Source organism: Humulus lupulus, chromosome 7, assembly GCF_963169125.1.
Source record: "Humulus lupulus chromosome 7, drHumLupu1.1, whole genome shotgun sequence".
Taxonomy (NCBI): Eukaryota; Viridiplantae; Streptophyta; class Magnoliopsida; order Rosales; family Cannabaceae; genus Humulus; species Humulus lupulus.
The window spans coordinates 20,799,220-20,816,031 of record NC_084799.1 but is presented as its reverse complement, the minus strand read 5'-3'; the positions used below and the strand labels follow the sequence as shown (position 1 = coordinate 20,816,031).

Genomic DNA, 16,812 nt, shown 5'->3' with positions numbered 1-16,812 from the left:
CATATCTGCTATAGTTTCGAGTACTAACTAAGTTTCCATAATGAAGTTAGGTAATGGGGTTTTATAATATAGTACAAATTGGGACATTAAACATATCCATACCCAACATAGCCCCGTGAAAGTGAGGAATTCGACAAAGTTATTGAATCCAAGCAATATGTGTTGCTTTCTTGTTTTTAATGTACTGTCTTTGGGGTAACGTGTCTACTTGTTCATCTCTAATTTTCTTTTTCTTTTTTTTTTTTGGACACAGAATTAATGAAAAAGAAAATCACAAATTTGATTGGTGTGAGTGTTTACCGTAGTGGAGCAAAGTTAATACCTTTTATTTATTTATTTATGGTTTTCTTGGGAAGAAACGGGAGCACTAATAAAGTATAAGCAAAATGTCTATTTTGATAGATATAATTGCCATCGTGAAGATTAACGAAATAAAACAAACACCTTTTAAGACTTTGCGGAATGATTCCTTTGACTCGAGGAAGATGAGTCAAAAAATCACAAAAACTGTCTGCTTAAGTGAAATTAAAAAAAGAAAAAAAATGAATAAATAAACAAGAAAGGCTTCTTATTTCAATCTTAAGCTCAATTTTCTAAACCCAAGATCCCACGCCCAATTGAGGAATGACTTCTTTTCAAACAGTTTCATAAACGAAGGAAATTGTGGGCCAGCTTGTATGGATTGATGGGGTCTGCGTGCCCTGCAGAAGTCAAAAATGGAAAAACCAATGTTCAGAAGCCATCAAACTGAGCAGAGTTGAGTTTTAAACCTCAAGTCTTATGTTACTTGACTTGCTTATTGTACTGTGCGGATACGTAAAGGGATTTATGGAAAAGAAGATCCTTTTCCATATCTGACCAAATTATAAAAACAATTTTTCAGCATTTGATATTCCAAATTCAATCAATAATAATACACGAAAAGGTTCTGATATGAAACACTGGAGTTCATTAGCAATGTCAAAAACAAAACTTCACCACAATCAAGAAAAGGATCGCAAGATCAAGGTATTTAATTTAGTGTGGGAACAAATATGCATTGGAACAGATATGATTGAAACTGTTTCCACGAGTTATTTTGTGTTCCAATGCTTTTCCTTTTTCACATGGGGTTCAGATAATTCAAAACTAAATCTCAATGGTCAACTAGTTTTCATATGAAGTTGTAATATATGTTAACCTAGGCCTTTGATTTCTTCCCTTTGGTTTCACCGGCTGGTTTGCTCTTGAAAGGTAGGAAGGTCTTCCCGCCCATAAATGCTTGCAAGGCTTCCGGTACCTCAACACCATCTTCCTTCTGATAGTTCTCAAGAATGCAGCACAAAGTCCTCTCTGTTGCTGTGAGAGTAGAGTTCAACAAATGAACATATTGCTTTGTCTGCTCATTGCTCTGAAACATCACGAGGATTACATTAGAAGGCACTGAGAGAAATCAGTTGATCCTCTGGATCAACAACCAGAAATCTGCAATAGAATATGGCTTAGCTCAGATATATGTTGAGAGTACCTTTTTCTGTCCATATCGAATTTCTAATTTTCTAGACTGATAGTCTGTACAGTTCGAACAGGATACCAGCTCTCTATATGCCTGAGATGAAGGAAACCATGCTTCCAAATCATACTTCTTTGCTGCAGCATCGTTCAGAGCACCAGAAACAATAGCCACAACTTGATAGGGAAGATTTAGCTACAATTGAGAAAATCATTTAAGATTTAGTCATGTCAATAGAATAAAAAGTAAACATCATGCCTTTAGCATTCATAGAAGGCTCAACTCCCAATAATATATACAATTAATATAGATGATCTCTGTCGCACTAGAAGCAGGTAGGCAACGAGAGTGTGATCTCGTTATCTACGTCAATGAATGAGCCAATAGCTTAATATAATAGATGTCAATTTAATTTTACTTTGTTTAGCTCTCCCTCCCTCCCTCCCTCCCTCCCTCTTAGAATAAAAAAGAACGGCCATGAAATTTGCAACTAAAATATGGAAAGCAAGTCATGGAATAAAAAAAATACCATCTTGTAAAAGTCTTCGGAGTTCTTAATCATTTCCTCATGCATATCCCAAGAGTCATTACCATTTGGGGTAGTAAGACAAAATTGCTCCACTTTCTCAAATTGATGGACTCGGAATATTCCCAAAGTATCTCGGCCATGTGAGCCAGCTTCTTTTCGGAAGCAAGATGAATAGCCAGCATATCTGGAAAAGAAATTCTGATATGACATACGAATATCAAAAAAAGAAAAAGGTCTATTATATTCTAGTGCGAAGCTCCAACGTATTCTAACCTTATGGGTAGCTGAGAAGGATGGATCCAATCATCTAAATGATACGAACAAAGTGGCTGTTCGGCTGTAGCAATCAGATATTTGTCGTCTCCCTCACCAGTCACCTATTAAAAGCACTAGAACAAAGTGATGCTTGAATTCTAAAGTAGGAAAGTTCTAAATTCATTTGACTTACTTAGGGGGCGACTGTTTTTTTTTTTTTTTTGAAGGATCAACTAAACGAACTAACTATATCTTAGATGGTTGCAGAGTGAAAAACTGAACCTTGAATACGAAAGAACAAGCATGGGCAAAGAACACAATCTATTTAGTCTCAATATATAAAAAAATATTTGTAGCAATTCAAAATTCTACCTTGTAGAGTTCTTCATCAAACTGAGCTAATTGAGCACATTTTGCCATGATATCTTTTCTCATAAAAAAAGGAGTCTGCAATGCTGTGTATCCCCTTTTCTCCAAAAAGTCAAGACCAAAGTTAATCAGGGCCTGATTTAGACGCACACCATCTCCTTTCAGATAATAACCTCTTGCTCCAGCTATATCAGAACCTACATATTCCAAATTTCCAAACATATTGCACTCAATTTACATATCATATAGGACATGTGATGACTTATAATGGTCTTTACGCCCCCCACAATACCTAACTTGAGTGAAAGATTTTGCAACAATTTACCTTTCTTTGTGTCTGCAATCCCAAGAAGCTCAACAAGCTCAACATGATTCTTCAATTTTGGTTCTGTCCGTTTCTCACCCCATGTTCTAATCACAGCGTTATTTGCCTACACAAGATTTTGAATCTATTGTTATTAGGAAAAACAAAATGAAGTGTGCAAAAAGCCAAATCAAAGCGCTATAACTTACCTCATCATTACTAATGGGAACTGAATCATGAACAAGGTTTCCAATAGTTTCCAACTTCGAATTCAACTGAGTTAAAGCTTCTCGGACTTCAACTTCTTTCTCTGCAATGGACTTCTTGTTATCATCAGTATTCTTGATCATCTCAGTTGCATCCTCGCCTTTCTATTCTCCACAAATAAGAAACAAATCAAGTAAGAGTGTAAGCCGATGCAAAAGCAAACTTAATGAAAGCAAGTCAACAGCATTCGATGTATGAGATTCACAAAGAATCACCCTTGGTAACCTTTAATCAGAAAACTAAACTACAAATCCTACTTAGGCTTACCCAATTAAGAAATTTAAAACTAAACCCCTATATAGGCTCTCAGAATTCAAGCATTACTTCATTTTCTACCCAATTTTCATTTTCCCATAAAAATTCCACCCACCAAAAAAAAAAAAAAGGATGTTTTTTCAAATCTGAAACTACATTACAATATATATATATATATATAGAGAGAGAGAGAGAGAAAGAGAGAGAGAGAGAGAGAGAATAAAAAGAACCTACAATTCTGAGCTGAGCAACTAGCTTGTTGATCTTATTGAAATCCTTGCGAAGACCCTCAAGCTCGAATTGACCTATAATTACATTAACCAACAAATCAATATACAATAGTACTAATAAGCCAAAACAACAAATGAGTAAAGAGAGAGTTACGTTGACGCCATTCTTTGTCGAGCTTGATAACTTCGTCGACGATCTCAACATTGGCGAAACGACGTCGTTGAGATTCACGAATGATTTCAGGGTTGTTCCCCTTTTCCTCTCTGAAAAGATTGATGTCCAACATCGTCGTCTGCGTATGTCTAAAGCGAAAAAAAGAGTTCAAACTTGAGCTGATAGCGAAGAAGAGACTTGTTCTTTCCTTTACTCACCCAATAGCCAAAACCCTAAGCCTAAGCTGTTTGGCTGAGGGTTTATTTATATCCCTAACAAGAATAAAGTTATTGTAAAATCTGGACCCAGTTAACCCTATGTTTGGTACAGAGTAAATAAAAAGGGAAAGACTTAGGATTCAAAGAAAATTGGATTGATAGAAGGATTCAAAGAAAATTGGATTGATAGAAAAGAAAAAAAAAATATATATATATATATATATGATGGTAGGAAGGAAAAAAACAAAATAAGAGTTGTTACACTCTGTTAGTTATTGTTTTCTGTTTTTTGTTTTCAAAATTGTGTTCTCAGAAATGAAAACAGAAAACTGTTTTTGTAGTTTTCAAAAACCAAGAGGTGTTTAGCTAATGATTTCTAAAAACAATTTTTTAGTTTTATTTTTTTTAAATCTTAAATAAAATATTAACAAATATATTTACAAAAAGAAAAATATTTTAAAAGTTTGTAATAAATAATGATGAAAAATAAGAAGTGAGAAAGTAATGAGAGAAAATTTGAAGAAATAGAAATTAAGAAGAGATAAATTGATCCAAGAAAAAATGAGAGAGAATGTGATGAGAAAGAAAGTGAACAAAGAGAAGTGAGTAGAGATAAAGTGATGAGAGAGTAAATGACGAGAGAGAAAAAATGATGATATATTAAGTGATGAGAGAGAAAGTGATGTGAGAGAAACTAATGAGAAAGAAAATTATGTGACAATAAATAATGTTAGATAATAATAAATAAATAAATGATGTGAGAAGAAAAAAAGATAGACAAATTTTTTTTGAGAACAACAGAAAACAACTTTTTGTTGTTCTCAAAATTTTCTGTTTTTTGTAACTTTGTTTTTAAAATTTGTTTTCTGAAAACAACGCCAAACACCCTAACTTGTTTTCAAAAAACAGTTTTTTAGTTAAGGTGACAAACACCATATTTGCATCCTAAAATATCACTATGACACTTATTTTTATTAAAAATTAATATATAAATATATTTTTTTCAACTTATATTCATATTTTTCTAATTTTTGTTTAAATTTGATATTCTAAAAAAAACATATAAATGATATATATTTTAAATATATAAATAACAAAATTAAAACAAAAAAATGCAAAAACTTGTTAAATTAAGAGTGTTTTTCTAAAAAAATATGTATTTTAAAAAAAAATATGAAAACAATATAAAATAAAATTATTGAAATTAATAAAAAAAAATTAAAGAATGTAAAAAAAAATATTGAGAAAAAAGTTAAAAATGATTTTAAAAATTTTAAAAATTTAATTAAAGAGGTGCATATATATATTCTTATAGATAGTGCAAATATAATGCCAAAAAATAATAATAAATTAATAATTTATATTAATTATTTTGAATTAAAAATAAGGGTAAACAAGTAATTTGCTTTAGGTATATGTTATAAACGTTTTCTCTCTAATTTGGTGAGAAAAATATTGGTCGGATCCATTATATTTTTTTCCATCCAATTTTTTCTTCTTTCCATTTTTCTTTTCATCCAAACAAATGATCTTTTTCCTTCCCTCCATTTTTCTCTTATACTAAATATAGAATAAAGCTACTTATTGAAATTCTGTTTTTTTTTATGATTACCAACTTAATTATTCAATTTAAATAATTAATTGTTGAACTGTTACAGAAATATTTAAACAGACACAGAGACTGTTTGAACAGAAACCAGATATGTTTAAACAGTTTATCACCAGAAGATAAAAACAAACATAAGGTAAAGAACACACGAAATTATACGTGGTATCAGCAATCTTTGCAGATTGCTACTAGTCCACGGGGCCACGCCCAGAGAATGAAATTTATTAGAAGAATATCTAAACGATTACAAAACCAAATTGACTTATACAAATAAAGACTCCCTCTTGAATTTGTCGAAACTGTTGTAATCTAAACTCCTAATCAAATTTCTGAAGTGCTAAGATCTTGAATTTCCTTCAAATCATAACACTTGCACTTTTCCTCTCGAAAAGTGACTCACGAACAAGACTTCTCCCGAAACTTGATGAACAATGTCTAAATGTGTTCTACCTGCACAATTAGCACAAAGAAAATAATACAGAAGCACACTGTAATAAACCACTAAGAACTTGCTGGACTCAAGTTCTTCACATAATAAAAAGTCTCTCTAAAACTTGAAAATATTTGGAAAATAATACACAAAGAGATGATAAAAAAACCAACGACCTAAGGAAGATTATATACCATTTAGAATCCCTTTAGGTCGTGGAAAACAAATGAGAAATCAATCAGTCAATAAATGGAAAATCTCCCAAAAAATGAAAGTCAGAATCTGTTCAGACCGACTAGCAATCCGTTCAAACAGATTCATTGAACCTGGACAGTTTTTAAACTTAGTTTCCTTAAATAAAAAAGGAAACAATATATGCATTATCTCTGCAAGCTGTACATGGTTTTTAGACAAACAAATCAGATCAAGAAATTAAAATAAATACCAATAATTTCCATATATACAAAATTCAAGAAAATATATTATTTTATAGGAAATTATATATTTATTTTATTAACATATATAGAATAATCTGATTAGAAAACATTTCACCACAAAACAAGAAACTACCCATTTAGAAAATATCACACAATATATTTCGAAAATACATTCCATAATTAATTTTGTCAATTTTATCAAATATGCCAATAAAAGATTTTACACTTATTATCTATTTCGTTGTTGTATTCCGAAGCGTTGATGTGGTGTGATTCGAGAATTTAAGTGAGCATAGATAATGGTCTAATGAATTTTTTTTAGGAATATATATCTGCATTCTTATAACTAATGTGTGTATGTTTAGTGCCAAAAACTCGATTTTAACTAGTTTTAATTAGTTAAATAGACATCAAACTACAACCATGTCTATGGTATGTGATCACATCAGCAAACTATTCCAAAAAATAAACAAAATGCACTAGAAGTAGGGATGCACATGGGGCGAGGAATTGACAAGGAATGCTCCCCCATCCCCATTAATAATTTTAATCTTCATCCCCGCCTACTCCCCATCGGGGCGAAGTGAAGAATCCCCACGAGCCCCATTTATTGAAAAATAAATTTTAAAAGAAAAATGGTGAATTGTATAAAAAATAAAATATTACAAAGCATTTATACTTAAAAATACTAAAAATTATCATAAATAAAATTTAATATCTTTGAACACACATAAAAATATTAAAAAATAAATAAAAATTTAAACAGGACCCTGTTCGGGTAGGGAGTGCCATCCCGCGCCCACCCTGTGTAACATTCGGAGATAGAAAATTGTCCCCATCCCCACCTTGTTCCTCATTTAAACGAAGAATCCCCACCCCGTTAGGGGTAGATCCCCGCAGGGAAAATGTGTACCCCTAACAAGAAGGAGCATGTTTCTAATGATTTCGATAGTTCAAGGGGATTTTCACTACAAAAAGAAAACCAGGGGCAAAACTCTACAAGACCATAATTCAGAGGTACATATAATAGACAATTATTTTACTATTCTTAAAGTAGTCAAGGATATTTGGTTGAGTTAACAATCATTTTGTTAATATTTTATAAAATTAACTTAAAAATAAATAATTTAAAACTAGATAAATATCATTTTGGCTCTTGTGTTGTGCAAAATCATTTTGTTAATATTTTATAAAATTAACTTAAAAATAAATAATTTAAAACTAGATAAATATCATTTTGGCTCTTGTGTTGTGCAAAAGTTACCGAACGGACCTTCTGTTTTGTTAAATGACAATTCATGCCCTATGTTTTTCAAAATGAAACAAAATAATACCATAAGCCCAATTTTAGTCAAATATTTTTTAAATATAACTAAAATGCCCCTGAATTTTATAATTAAGTTAATTTAATAAAATAAATATTAATATAAAATTTAAAAAATTATTAAAAAATTTAAACAAAATTAATAATTAAATATTTATTAATTAATTAAAACTAAAACAAAATTTTAATAAACAAGAAATCAAAATTAAAACCATAACTCTAAACTATTAATCTATAATCAGATTTGTTTAAAAAAAATAAAGAATTAAACAACATTTAAGTACAAAATTAAAGCTTTAAACAGAACCAAGTTTAAAATCAATCTCTATCCTATATCAAAACACAAAATCAATTAATTTTTTGTCTTCATCTTAATCTGACGTTCTTCATCACCATCAAAACCGGAGATCTTCAATACAAAATGAAACATTTTCTATTTCCTATTTGATCTTCATAATCACAAATTACATCAAACAAACTCACAATTATCATTCCAACAAACCCACAATTAGAACATGAAATTAAATCTCATTCCATTACAACAAAAACTCAAATCTGGGAACATGGGAAAAAAATAAATACTGAAATCTCGATGAACAAAAACTCTCAAAATATCCAAGGCAATGAATAATAGGTTGGAAAATACTAAACATATCACAAACTCGAATATGGGTGATTTTTTTCTTACTTCTTCTTCATATTATTCTTGCTGCCAAATCTCTTCCAGCTCTCCACGGTGACCAACAAGATTCAGCCCCATCGTAGACCAATCCCAATGAAATCCAGCCCCAAATATGGGCCGGCTTCCCTAGCTGGAGATGGAGTAGATCTGAGGCACTCCACTGTCGCTGACTAAAGCTCCTCACCCACTATCACCGACCGAAGCTCTTCTGTTATATTATTTTATAATATAATATAATATTATATTATATTATAATATAATGTTTTAGATTAAATAGATGTGACAAAAAGTGTCACATATTGTAACATATAATAGAGAGTTATAATATTTAGATATATGAGATATATCCAAATATGTAACATATTTGGTGTTACAAATTTGTAACTTTCAATTATTACCCATTATTGTGTAAATTTGTTGTTACACAATATATAGATGAATTTCTTAAAGCCATATGTGAAATGACTTATAGAGATGTGATTTTAACTCACATAATGTGTATGGAAGTTACAAAATCAAGTGAAATGAATTTGGAACATTTTGGAAAATTTAGAAAAATTGGTTGTTGGAAAAGGTCTTGGGCCACGGCCCAAGTGGCAAAAACACTCTGTGGGTCGAAGCGGTTATTTGTCAGACAGCGACCCAAGTGGCTAACAGCATATTCCAATTTTCGGTTTTATCCAATTTTGAACGTTTCCAACAGCCAAATAACTCCCAAATCTTCATTTTAATTCCATAAACATCAAATTAATCATTGGTAACAGCCATGACGGTTTGTGGAATTTGAAATTCAAATGATGTCTCAAAACTCTATAAATAGGAGCTTAATGCTCACTTGTAAGATACAACTCTATCTATTAGAACACTTGGCTAGAAACACCTTGAGACTTGATTATTCCAGAAAGCATTTCCAAAATCTGTGAGAGAACCCTTAGTGCTTGAGTTAGGGGGATATAAGATTTTGGACAAATGTTTCAAACCTTGTTCAAGTTGGTGATCTCCAATACTCTTCACTTTGGTAGTGTGAGTGAGAGTTGTTTCTATTTTGTTTTCTTGTTCTTTCTTTTTATTTTATTTCTCTTCATCTTCATATTCTTCTCTTTTGTTTATTTGTATTTCTTGTTTTGAGTCGTAATCTTCTTTTCTTTTTGTTTCAAACACTTTACTCTATTTGTATTATTTTGCATAGAGTTGTATTTCTTTATTTCTCTTCTTCTATTTCTTCTTTTATTTATTTGTATTTTCCGTCATAGAGTTCTTCTTTTATTTATTTGTATTTTCAGTCATAGAGTTGTAACTTTATTTAATCAATAATTATTTATTTGTCCCAACTAATTAAAAGGAAAATTCACTTCTCCCCCTTTCTAACAATAAAGCAAAAAAAATCCCTAGAAATGGCTTTCCATCAAAAAAAAGAAGAAAATCATGGATAGAGATAATTAGATCTTTGTTAGTTTTCACAATGACACAACATTATATTCTATTCTTCCATAGTTTTTTATTCTTTTTCTTGTTCTAAAAAGTCCAAAAGTATAGGATTTTTCTTCTTTTTCATTAGATAGATGAATTTTTTTTTCCCATCTTTTAATTAGTTGGGAAAATATCATGCTAAAACTCAACATCATTTACTCTTTCAATAAAAAATGAAAAGTAAAACAAACTAAAAAAATTAAAGTTTTCCATGTTGTTTCTGTTCACCTTGTCTTTCAATACATGACTATGAAATGAAACACAATATTCCCAAGAAACTTTTTCCACCAATTATAAAATATAACAAATAAATAAGTAAAAAAAATTCCTGATTCTTCCACATGAAAATAGAAAATCAACTAAAATAATATTATCTCTTATCACTGACCACAAAAAGAGGACCAAAGTCTATACAGAATGCAGAGCTATAAGATTCTGTTTTGACATAATACAGATTGAAATACTGCACAACCAAGCGAAAAAGTTACAATGAATCATCTCTTTATACTCTAATAAATTGGCAATGCATCATATCAGCAAAATGTTCCTAAGTATAGGGTGCCTTCTTTATTCCACCCATTTTCTCTTAACATAATACACAGTTCTAAACAGAGAATGATACTAGCATTGCCAATAACAAATTTCTAAGCTATAGCTACAAATCCCTTTAAAAGAATACCAATCCAACAGTAAGAGAATCAATTACTTTTCTTGTTCTTTTTTTTTTTGGCTTTGGATGAGAGAATCAATCCTTGTGACATCACTCCAAGTGTCAGAACGTTTAAAAGTAGAATTGCAGCCTGGTCGGTATATATTGAAGTCCTTCAAATTTTCTAACTCGGTGGATTCTATGGCCGGCCACTTTGCTATGCTTCAGATGCCATCCTAAGAAGAAATTGGAGGACATAACTGCAATTCAGACGGACACGCAGTCCAAAAGTTTTTCCAACTTCTGTTGTGGTTTGCCATTTAGCTGACATTTAGGTGAGGCAAAACTGGAGGAACAGAACTGATTAGATTTGCCCACAAATTCGCAAGCTTCAACAAGTAGTGATTTCCATCCCAAACCACCATTTTCATTCCTGATGCCAACAAATATAGAAAATTTCAGTAAATGCCTTATGCCAGAAACCAGATAAACATATAAATTTAATGGCCAAGATTCTAAAAATATAATCTTTTCATAACTGATGTCCTTGAATTTTTCTGATTACCAACCAAAAAAAATTCATACCTGGCATAATTCCTGCAGTTAACATTGATAGTCGACAAATAGGTTGGTCTCCAGAGAAAACATGGTGCTGGAGTGCAAGTGCATCAAGATCATCAATGCACTTCATAGACTCCAGTAGTGCTTTCAAAGTTTCACCAAACTCCGAATCATATTGCTGTGAAATAATCTGAAGAGCTTCATCAAGCCCTGAAGTTGACCAGAGAGTAGAGCATTCATTTAGAAGAGGAAACAAACCAACGGGTTCTTCAGAATTTAACAATATCCATGGCTTGTAAAGTTCAGCAGAAACTCCAAGAACTTGAACTACTCTGTAAATCTCGGCAAGACAGATGATATATTGCCTGCCTGTATATTATCACAATAGAAAAATTATATAATAAGGATACTGTTTTAAATGTAACATAGATAAGGCTTTTATCATCAATACATCTTTGCCAATACCTTGAGTTTTAGATATAATTTGACTCTGGACATTCTTCTGCAATGCCTGTTTCCAAATAAAGGCACCATGTCTTAGCTCTTGAGCACAGACAGTGACTATTTTAGACCACTTAGATATATAACTAGATTGCGCCTCTGCTGATCCCAACTTAAGAATACTTAGTGTTGATGCTGCATGTTTCGAAAGTTCAATTGCTGATCCCAAATTTGTCTCAGCCTATTAAGCCAAAATATTTGTAGTGGTATCAAGATAAATCCACAAAAGAATATGTAAAATGAAACAATGAAACTCTAAAAAAATCTCGAGTCAGTTCTACGGACAGTAACAGTAAACAAACTTGTAGTTCCTTTAGTAATTATAGGCTTAATGAAGGAATAAAAAAAATTATATGGTTTTTTAATTTTTACATTATTATTATTATTATAAAAAAATTATTAAGATTGCTTGGGCATAATTTCCTTGGCACTAACGATTGACAAGTGTGTCATATCCAAGCCAAGTAATAACAATCCTTCCATTGCCAAAAATTAACAAAGACCATACAAAGCTAGATGTTGAATTCGACAGAGTAAAAAGATATCTGTTTAAACTAAAAATATAGTGAAGCAGTAACCATTCGGCACCGTTGTTTGCAAATGCAAAACACTAACCAAGCTGAGCATAAATTTTCCGGCTCTGATTGAAATGTGAAAATTTCAACAACCTTCAGTAACAGCTTACAATGATATACATATGAATTTGATTGCCAAAAAAATAAGATAAAAGTTTCAAAGACCCAAGTCTCAACATTTTATCATAGCACAGAATATATTTCTTGCAAGTGTATAAGGAAAATAAGCATGCACCTTAACTAAAGAACATATGTCATGGTTTTTTGTTAAATAAATGGAATAGACATACCAATGACAACTGCTTTGATAATTGATATTCCGACTCGAGAACCCTGAACTTTGGTTCCTGCAGAGCTTTAAGAAGTTCACCGAAGCATACATTTTTTGATGAAAGATTCTCTGTCTCGAACTCTGATATTACATTATCTTGATAAAGTTGATCATAGATTTTCTACAATGAAAGAAAAAGAAAAAATTAAAATGTTAGAAACCTGACTTTTCATTAAAAAAAAGAAAAAGAAAAACGAGACATTCAAAAGGTTTTGTTATTTAATCATCTAAACTGATTCACGATAAATCATTATTAGAAAAAAGAGAGTTACAAAAGATAATTAGGTATCATCATCGTCAGACACAGAATAACAGGGAATAATCTAGATTACAACCAAAGGTATCAATCTCAATGTATTTCAGAAAACGGGGGAAAAATCAAACCTGGAAGAACTACATTAATGAAACTCATTGAACTTATTGATTAATATAAAGATTACCAATGAAAAATCGTCAATCTCTTTCCTGCATTTTACATTCTAAAGGTATTTGCTACTAAACATTCTAAATGCTCAATAATAAAACAGTCAAAAGAGTTTAATTTCTATCAAAATGATACACATGAACAGATTTAATTATTTAAATGAGAGGATTATTAACAAAAAACAAAGGAAAAACTACAGATACCAACCTCGATTTCCACACCAAGCGCTTCCAAGCTTGCTTCTTCACCAGGAGTTGCACTGCTTTGAGCTTTCTGAACCAAAAAATATGCATATATTTAACAAGTTAGCATTGGTACGTAAGTTGCAAAGAAAAAAAAAAGATAATAGGAAGTTCACCACCAACCTTTAAATTTTCGAAGTGGCTCAATGCAACAAAACATGAGTCATCCTTCAACTTGCTATAAAATTCAACAGAATCCCTTAGTTGCAACTTAATATAAGATTTGCTTGGTAAATCTTCAACATGAGTTGCAAAAGTTTGGTTTTGATCTTTGGTATCCAAAACAGCATCCTTAAATTCCCAAGCATCATCATCATCATCATCATCGGAATCGTCATCATGATTGAGAATATCAGATTCCAATGGGCTAAGGGCAGCAGGCATTCCATTTTCACTTACTTTTGGTGTATCACTAACAGAAGTGTTCTCCTCAGCTTGAATGTATAAACTTGATATCAAATCATTGATAGATAAATTAGAACCAAGAGCCTTATTGCTATTATAACTTGGATAGGATGTAGGTTTATGCGTCAAAACATCATTTGGAAATTGGGAAGAATCATTCTCCAGTTCTTCATCACCAAAAATGGACAGGGGCAAGGCTTCGTGACTCTTTGGCTTGACTTCATTCTCCTGAATAATAACAAGAAGAGCAGTAAAAAAACTGGCAAAGGGAAAGTGTCTATCCATAATAAAGAGCACAAAACACCAGCAGACTACAATGGTTGCAACCAAAAATGTGGAAAGGCAAGGACCTCAAATCATTATAAGCACAGTTCAAAGCTAGATAGAGAAAATTGGATATACATAAACTCATTTATACATGTTTTTAAAAGTTTAAAAAGAACGTCATTTAAAAGCATTGACATAGACAATAGAATAAAAATAAATACTGAGGTCCAACTGTTGATTCACCTCAAGCTTTGACACTGTTTCTGGAAAGGCATCCTGAAATTCCCAATCATTGTCATCGGACTCATCATTCTTATCATCTGCAGAAAAACAAGCTCCATTTCCAGTATCATTTTTCATGCTACTGGAATGTAAATTTGGTATAATGCCATCTTCAATTGCAGAGCTTGAGGTGAAAGTAGACTCAAAGTCCCATACCCCAGTTTTGGGTAAAGCCTCCTCAGACACAGCAAAAAAATCAATAGTACCATGAGCACCATCTCCATTTATTGTTTGTCCTCCTAGATCTGCTGGTGCTGGATTAGCAACCTTCGCAGCTTCCTACAACAAAAATTTATTCACAAAAGATATGTTCGTAAACTATCTAACAAATCAAACAAAACAAAAAAGAAGGAAACCTTGTAAATAACTCACCAGCTTAGGCTCTGGTCCAACTTCTGAAAATACATCCCTAAATTGCCAAAAGTTTTCATTAGAATTTCCCCGTTCACCAACTGTAGATAAGTTTGACCCAATCTCCATATGATTCTTCTCAGTTATAGAGTGTGAATCCCATATAAGATCATTTGGAGAGGCAGAACTCGGATTGAAATCAAACAATGAGTTCCAATCATCAGCTTTATGAGGCTTATCACTGAATTGGGTCGCCACATCAACATGACCATGTGCATCATTACTAAACTCAACTGCAGTTATGGATTCCTCAACATTTAACCTTCCTCCATCGTCAACCTTTTAAATTTGAAATAGTCAGACTCACCGGACTAAATATTAATACTAGAATTCAAATGTTCCTATGCGAGTCCAAGACTCTTGATAAAAATTGTTGAGGTACTTAATCTAGAGAGGCAAAGTAGTTTCCAATTTCGAAGAAAATTTCAATTATATGATACAAACATGAAGCATGTATAGAAAGAATAACAATTAAACAATACCCGCCTTAAATTCCGGGTCCTTCTCCATAGCTTCTTCCACCTTCGGCCGTGACATTTCAACAACCTGTTGTTCCTGACACAAAGGCACCAAAAAAATAAATTAAACCGAGTTTTCACCGATTTATTGTTTCTGATAGCATCAACAAAAGCTTAACTTTACTAGCACCAGCTATATTACTAATCCAACATTTCAAAGTCAATACAATTAAAAACAAGAATCTCTAATTTCTTTCCATTCCTGAAATTCTTATCATCCAAAAGCAGGAAATCATCTAGTAAAAAATTATAAGGATCTCCATTTTGGCACAAAATTCTCATTCCTCACCTGTTTGTTTGCATCAGCAGCTTTGAATTCCCAACCACCATCGTTGTCTTCATCATCATCAAAACTCTCACTATGTTCTACCAAATCCGAACTCAGCCCATCGGAATTGAAATCGCTACCAATATTAGAATCTAATTTATTTGAGTTCGGATCATTATCGTGAAAAATGGAATCAAACCCATTAGGTTGCCAATAAAACGCATTAGTTTTTGATCCCAGGCTTTCAACATTCATGCTGGACTCATTATATTTCGTACTCGCTCCATCCGAATTTGAATTCGGATGCGATCCATTTTCAACCTTGATCCGCGGACTCTGACTATACAAATTTGCAATCAAATCATTAATACCAACGCCCCCATTCAAAGCCAAACCTTTTTTCGCATTATCATCTTTCTTATGAAAGAATGAGGCTGCACCATCACCAACCGTAGGCTCACCCAAGCCAGAATTATTCTCCTCCTCCTCAGTCTCTCCAAACAACGATAACGGAATAGCTCCCTGAGGTTTAACCCACTGAACCTTCGCCAACTCGACTCCACTAGGCACCGATTCAACCCGAGGCAGCGTAGATTCAATACTATCCACTGAATTCCCAAATAGGTCCAAGGGTTTTTGGTTCTGTGAAGGAATGATGGACGAATTAACGCCTACTCCATTGGAGAACTCAAATCCGCCATTGATCTGATTAGAAGGGGTGGTTACGAAGTCGCCCCAATCATCGTCGGAGAACAAATCAGCGGAGGATCTGGTCTTCAGATTGGCGATGGAGGAGGCGATATGAACAGGGGTCATTGGAGCAAATTTGAAGTCCCCAAAGCCCTCATCGTCGTCATCGTCTGCCATAGGTGAGGGCTCTGGTTCGGGTCTCCGTTTTCTTCAGGTACCGCTCTGTTTTGAGCTCTGGTTTATTATGGTTTGCAGAATCGGGTTGTTGATTTTCGGACTCTTCGGATCCTTGGATTGGGTCGAACGAAACCACTTATATATTTTGACTAATTTTGACCGCAAATCTTGACTTGTATATTTCTATATAAAAACAATTTATTTATAAAATAAAAAAAACTAAAAGTGTGGTCAGTTGATTTGGAAATGATTTTATGATTTTGAAAACTCAAAATTTGTGGGATCTATCTGATTAGTAGATTGTTTTTTAAAACTATATCCTAATCAGAATTCTAATTTTGTATTGTAATTTAGAAAACAATAATTTCTTTTTTTCTCTATTTTGTAATTTTTTCTCCAGAAACTTAAAATCAAAATGAGGGTTTGTTTGTTTTCTCTACTCCTATCCTATCATTGCTTGTATTTTTTTTTTTTGCCATTTTTTAT

General features: G+C 32.4%; 2 protein-coding genes across 4 annotated transcripts; both read right to left on the bottom strand.

The window, feature by feature from the left end:
* Positions 1-376: 376 nt before the first annotated feature.
* Positions 377-4,093, bottom strand: LOC133790906 (serine--tRNA ligase). Of its 2 annotated transcripts, XM_062228746.1 has the most exons (10): positions 3,856-4,093; positions 3,706-3,776; positions 3,159-3,320; positions 2,971-3,076; positions 2,649-2,842; positions 2,295-2,398; positions 2,022-2,205; positions 1,508-1,687; positions 1,181-1,390; positions 377-701 (listed from the first exon to the last, which is right to left on the bottom strand). In XM_062228746.1, exons 1-9 carry the CDS (start codon positions 3,986-3,988, stop codon positions 1,181-1,183), a joined length of 1,344 nt encoding a protein of 447 aa, XP_062084730.1. In that variant the 5' UTR covers positions 3,989-4,093; the 3' UTR covers positions 377-701. The 2 variants fall into 2 exon arrangements, with proteins under 2 accessions (XP_062084730.1, XP_062084729.1); XM_062228745.1 differs by lacking the exon at positions 377-701 and having other exon boundaries at positions 864-1,390; positions 3,856-4,092.
* A 6,280-nt stretch (positions 4,094-10,373) lies between these two features.
* LOC133790905 (uncharacterized) lies at positions 10,374-16,436 on the bottom strand. 2 transcript variants are annotated; one of them, XM_062228744.1, is made up of 10 exons: positions 15,481-16,436; positions 15,160-15,219; positions 14,635-14,952; positions 14,224-14,541; positions 13,432-13,941; positions 13,274-13,339; positions 12,602-12,763; positions 11,701-11,917; positions 11,260-11,604; positions 10,374-11,107 (listed from the first exon to the last, which is right to left on the bottom strand). In XM_062228744.1, exons 1-10 carry the CDS (start codon positions 16,324-16,326, stop codon positions 10,995-10,997), a joined length of 2,955 nt encoding a protein of 984 aa, XP_062084728.1. In that variant the 5' UTR covers positions 16,327-16,436; the 3' UTR covers positions 10,374-10,994. The 2 variants fall into 2 exon arrangements, with proteins under 2 accessions (XP_062084728.1, XP_062084727.1); XM_062228743.1 differs by having other exon boundaries at positions 15,160-15,228; positions 15,481-16,435.
* Positions 16,437-16,812: the final 376 nt, after the last annotated feature.

Bases quoted from the DNA above. Each gene is read 5' to 3' on its own strand.
- LOC133790906 (XM_062228746.1), bottom strand. From the start codon at position 3,988: ATGTTGGACATCAATCTTTTCAGAGAGGAAAAGGGGAACAACCCTGAA. The intron at 3,321-3,705 runs GTAGGTTCTTTT...TGTGGAGAATAG, and splicing joins TAGTTGCTCAGCTCAGAATT to AAAGGCGAGGATGCAACTGA. The intron at 2,399-2,648 runs GTAGAATTTTGA...TGCTTTTAATAG, and splicing joins TTGATGAAGAACTCTACAAG to GTGACTGGTGAGGGAGACGA.
- LOC133790905 (XM_062228743.1), bottom strand. From the start codon at position 16,326: ATGGCAGACGATGACGACGATGAGGGCTTTGGGGACTTCAAATTTGCT. The intron at 13,340-13,431 runs GTTGGTGGTGAA...TTTTTGGTTCAG, and splicing joins GCCACTTCGAAAATTTAAAG to AAAGCTCAAAGCAGTGCAAC. The intron at 11,605-11,700 runs GTATTGGCAAAG...GATAATATACAG, and splicing joins AATTATATCTAAAACTCAAG to GCAGGCAATATATCATCTGT.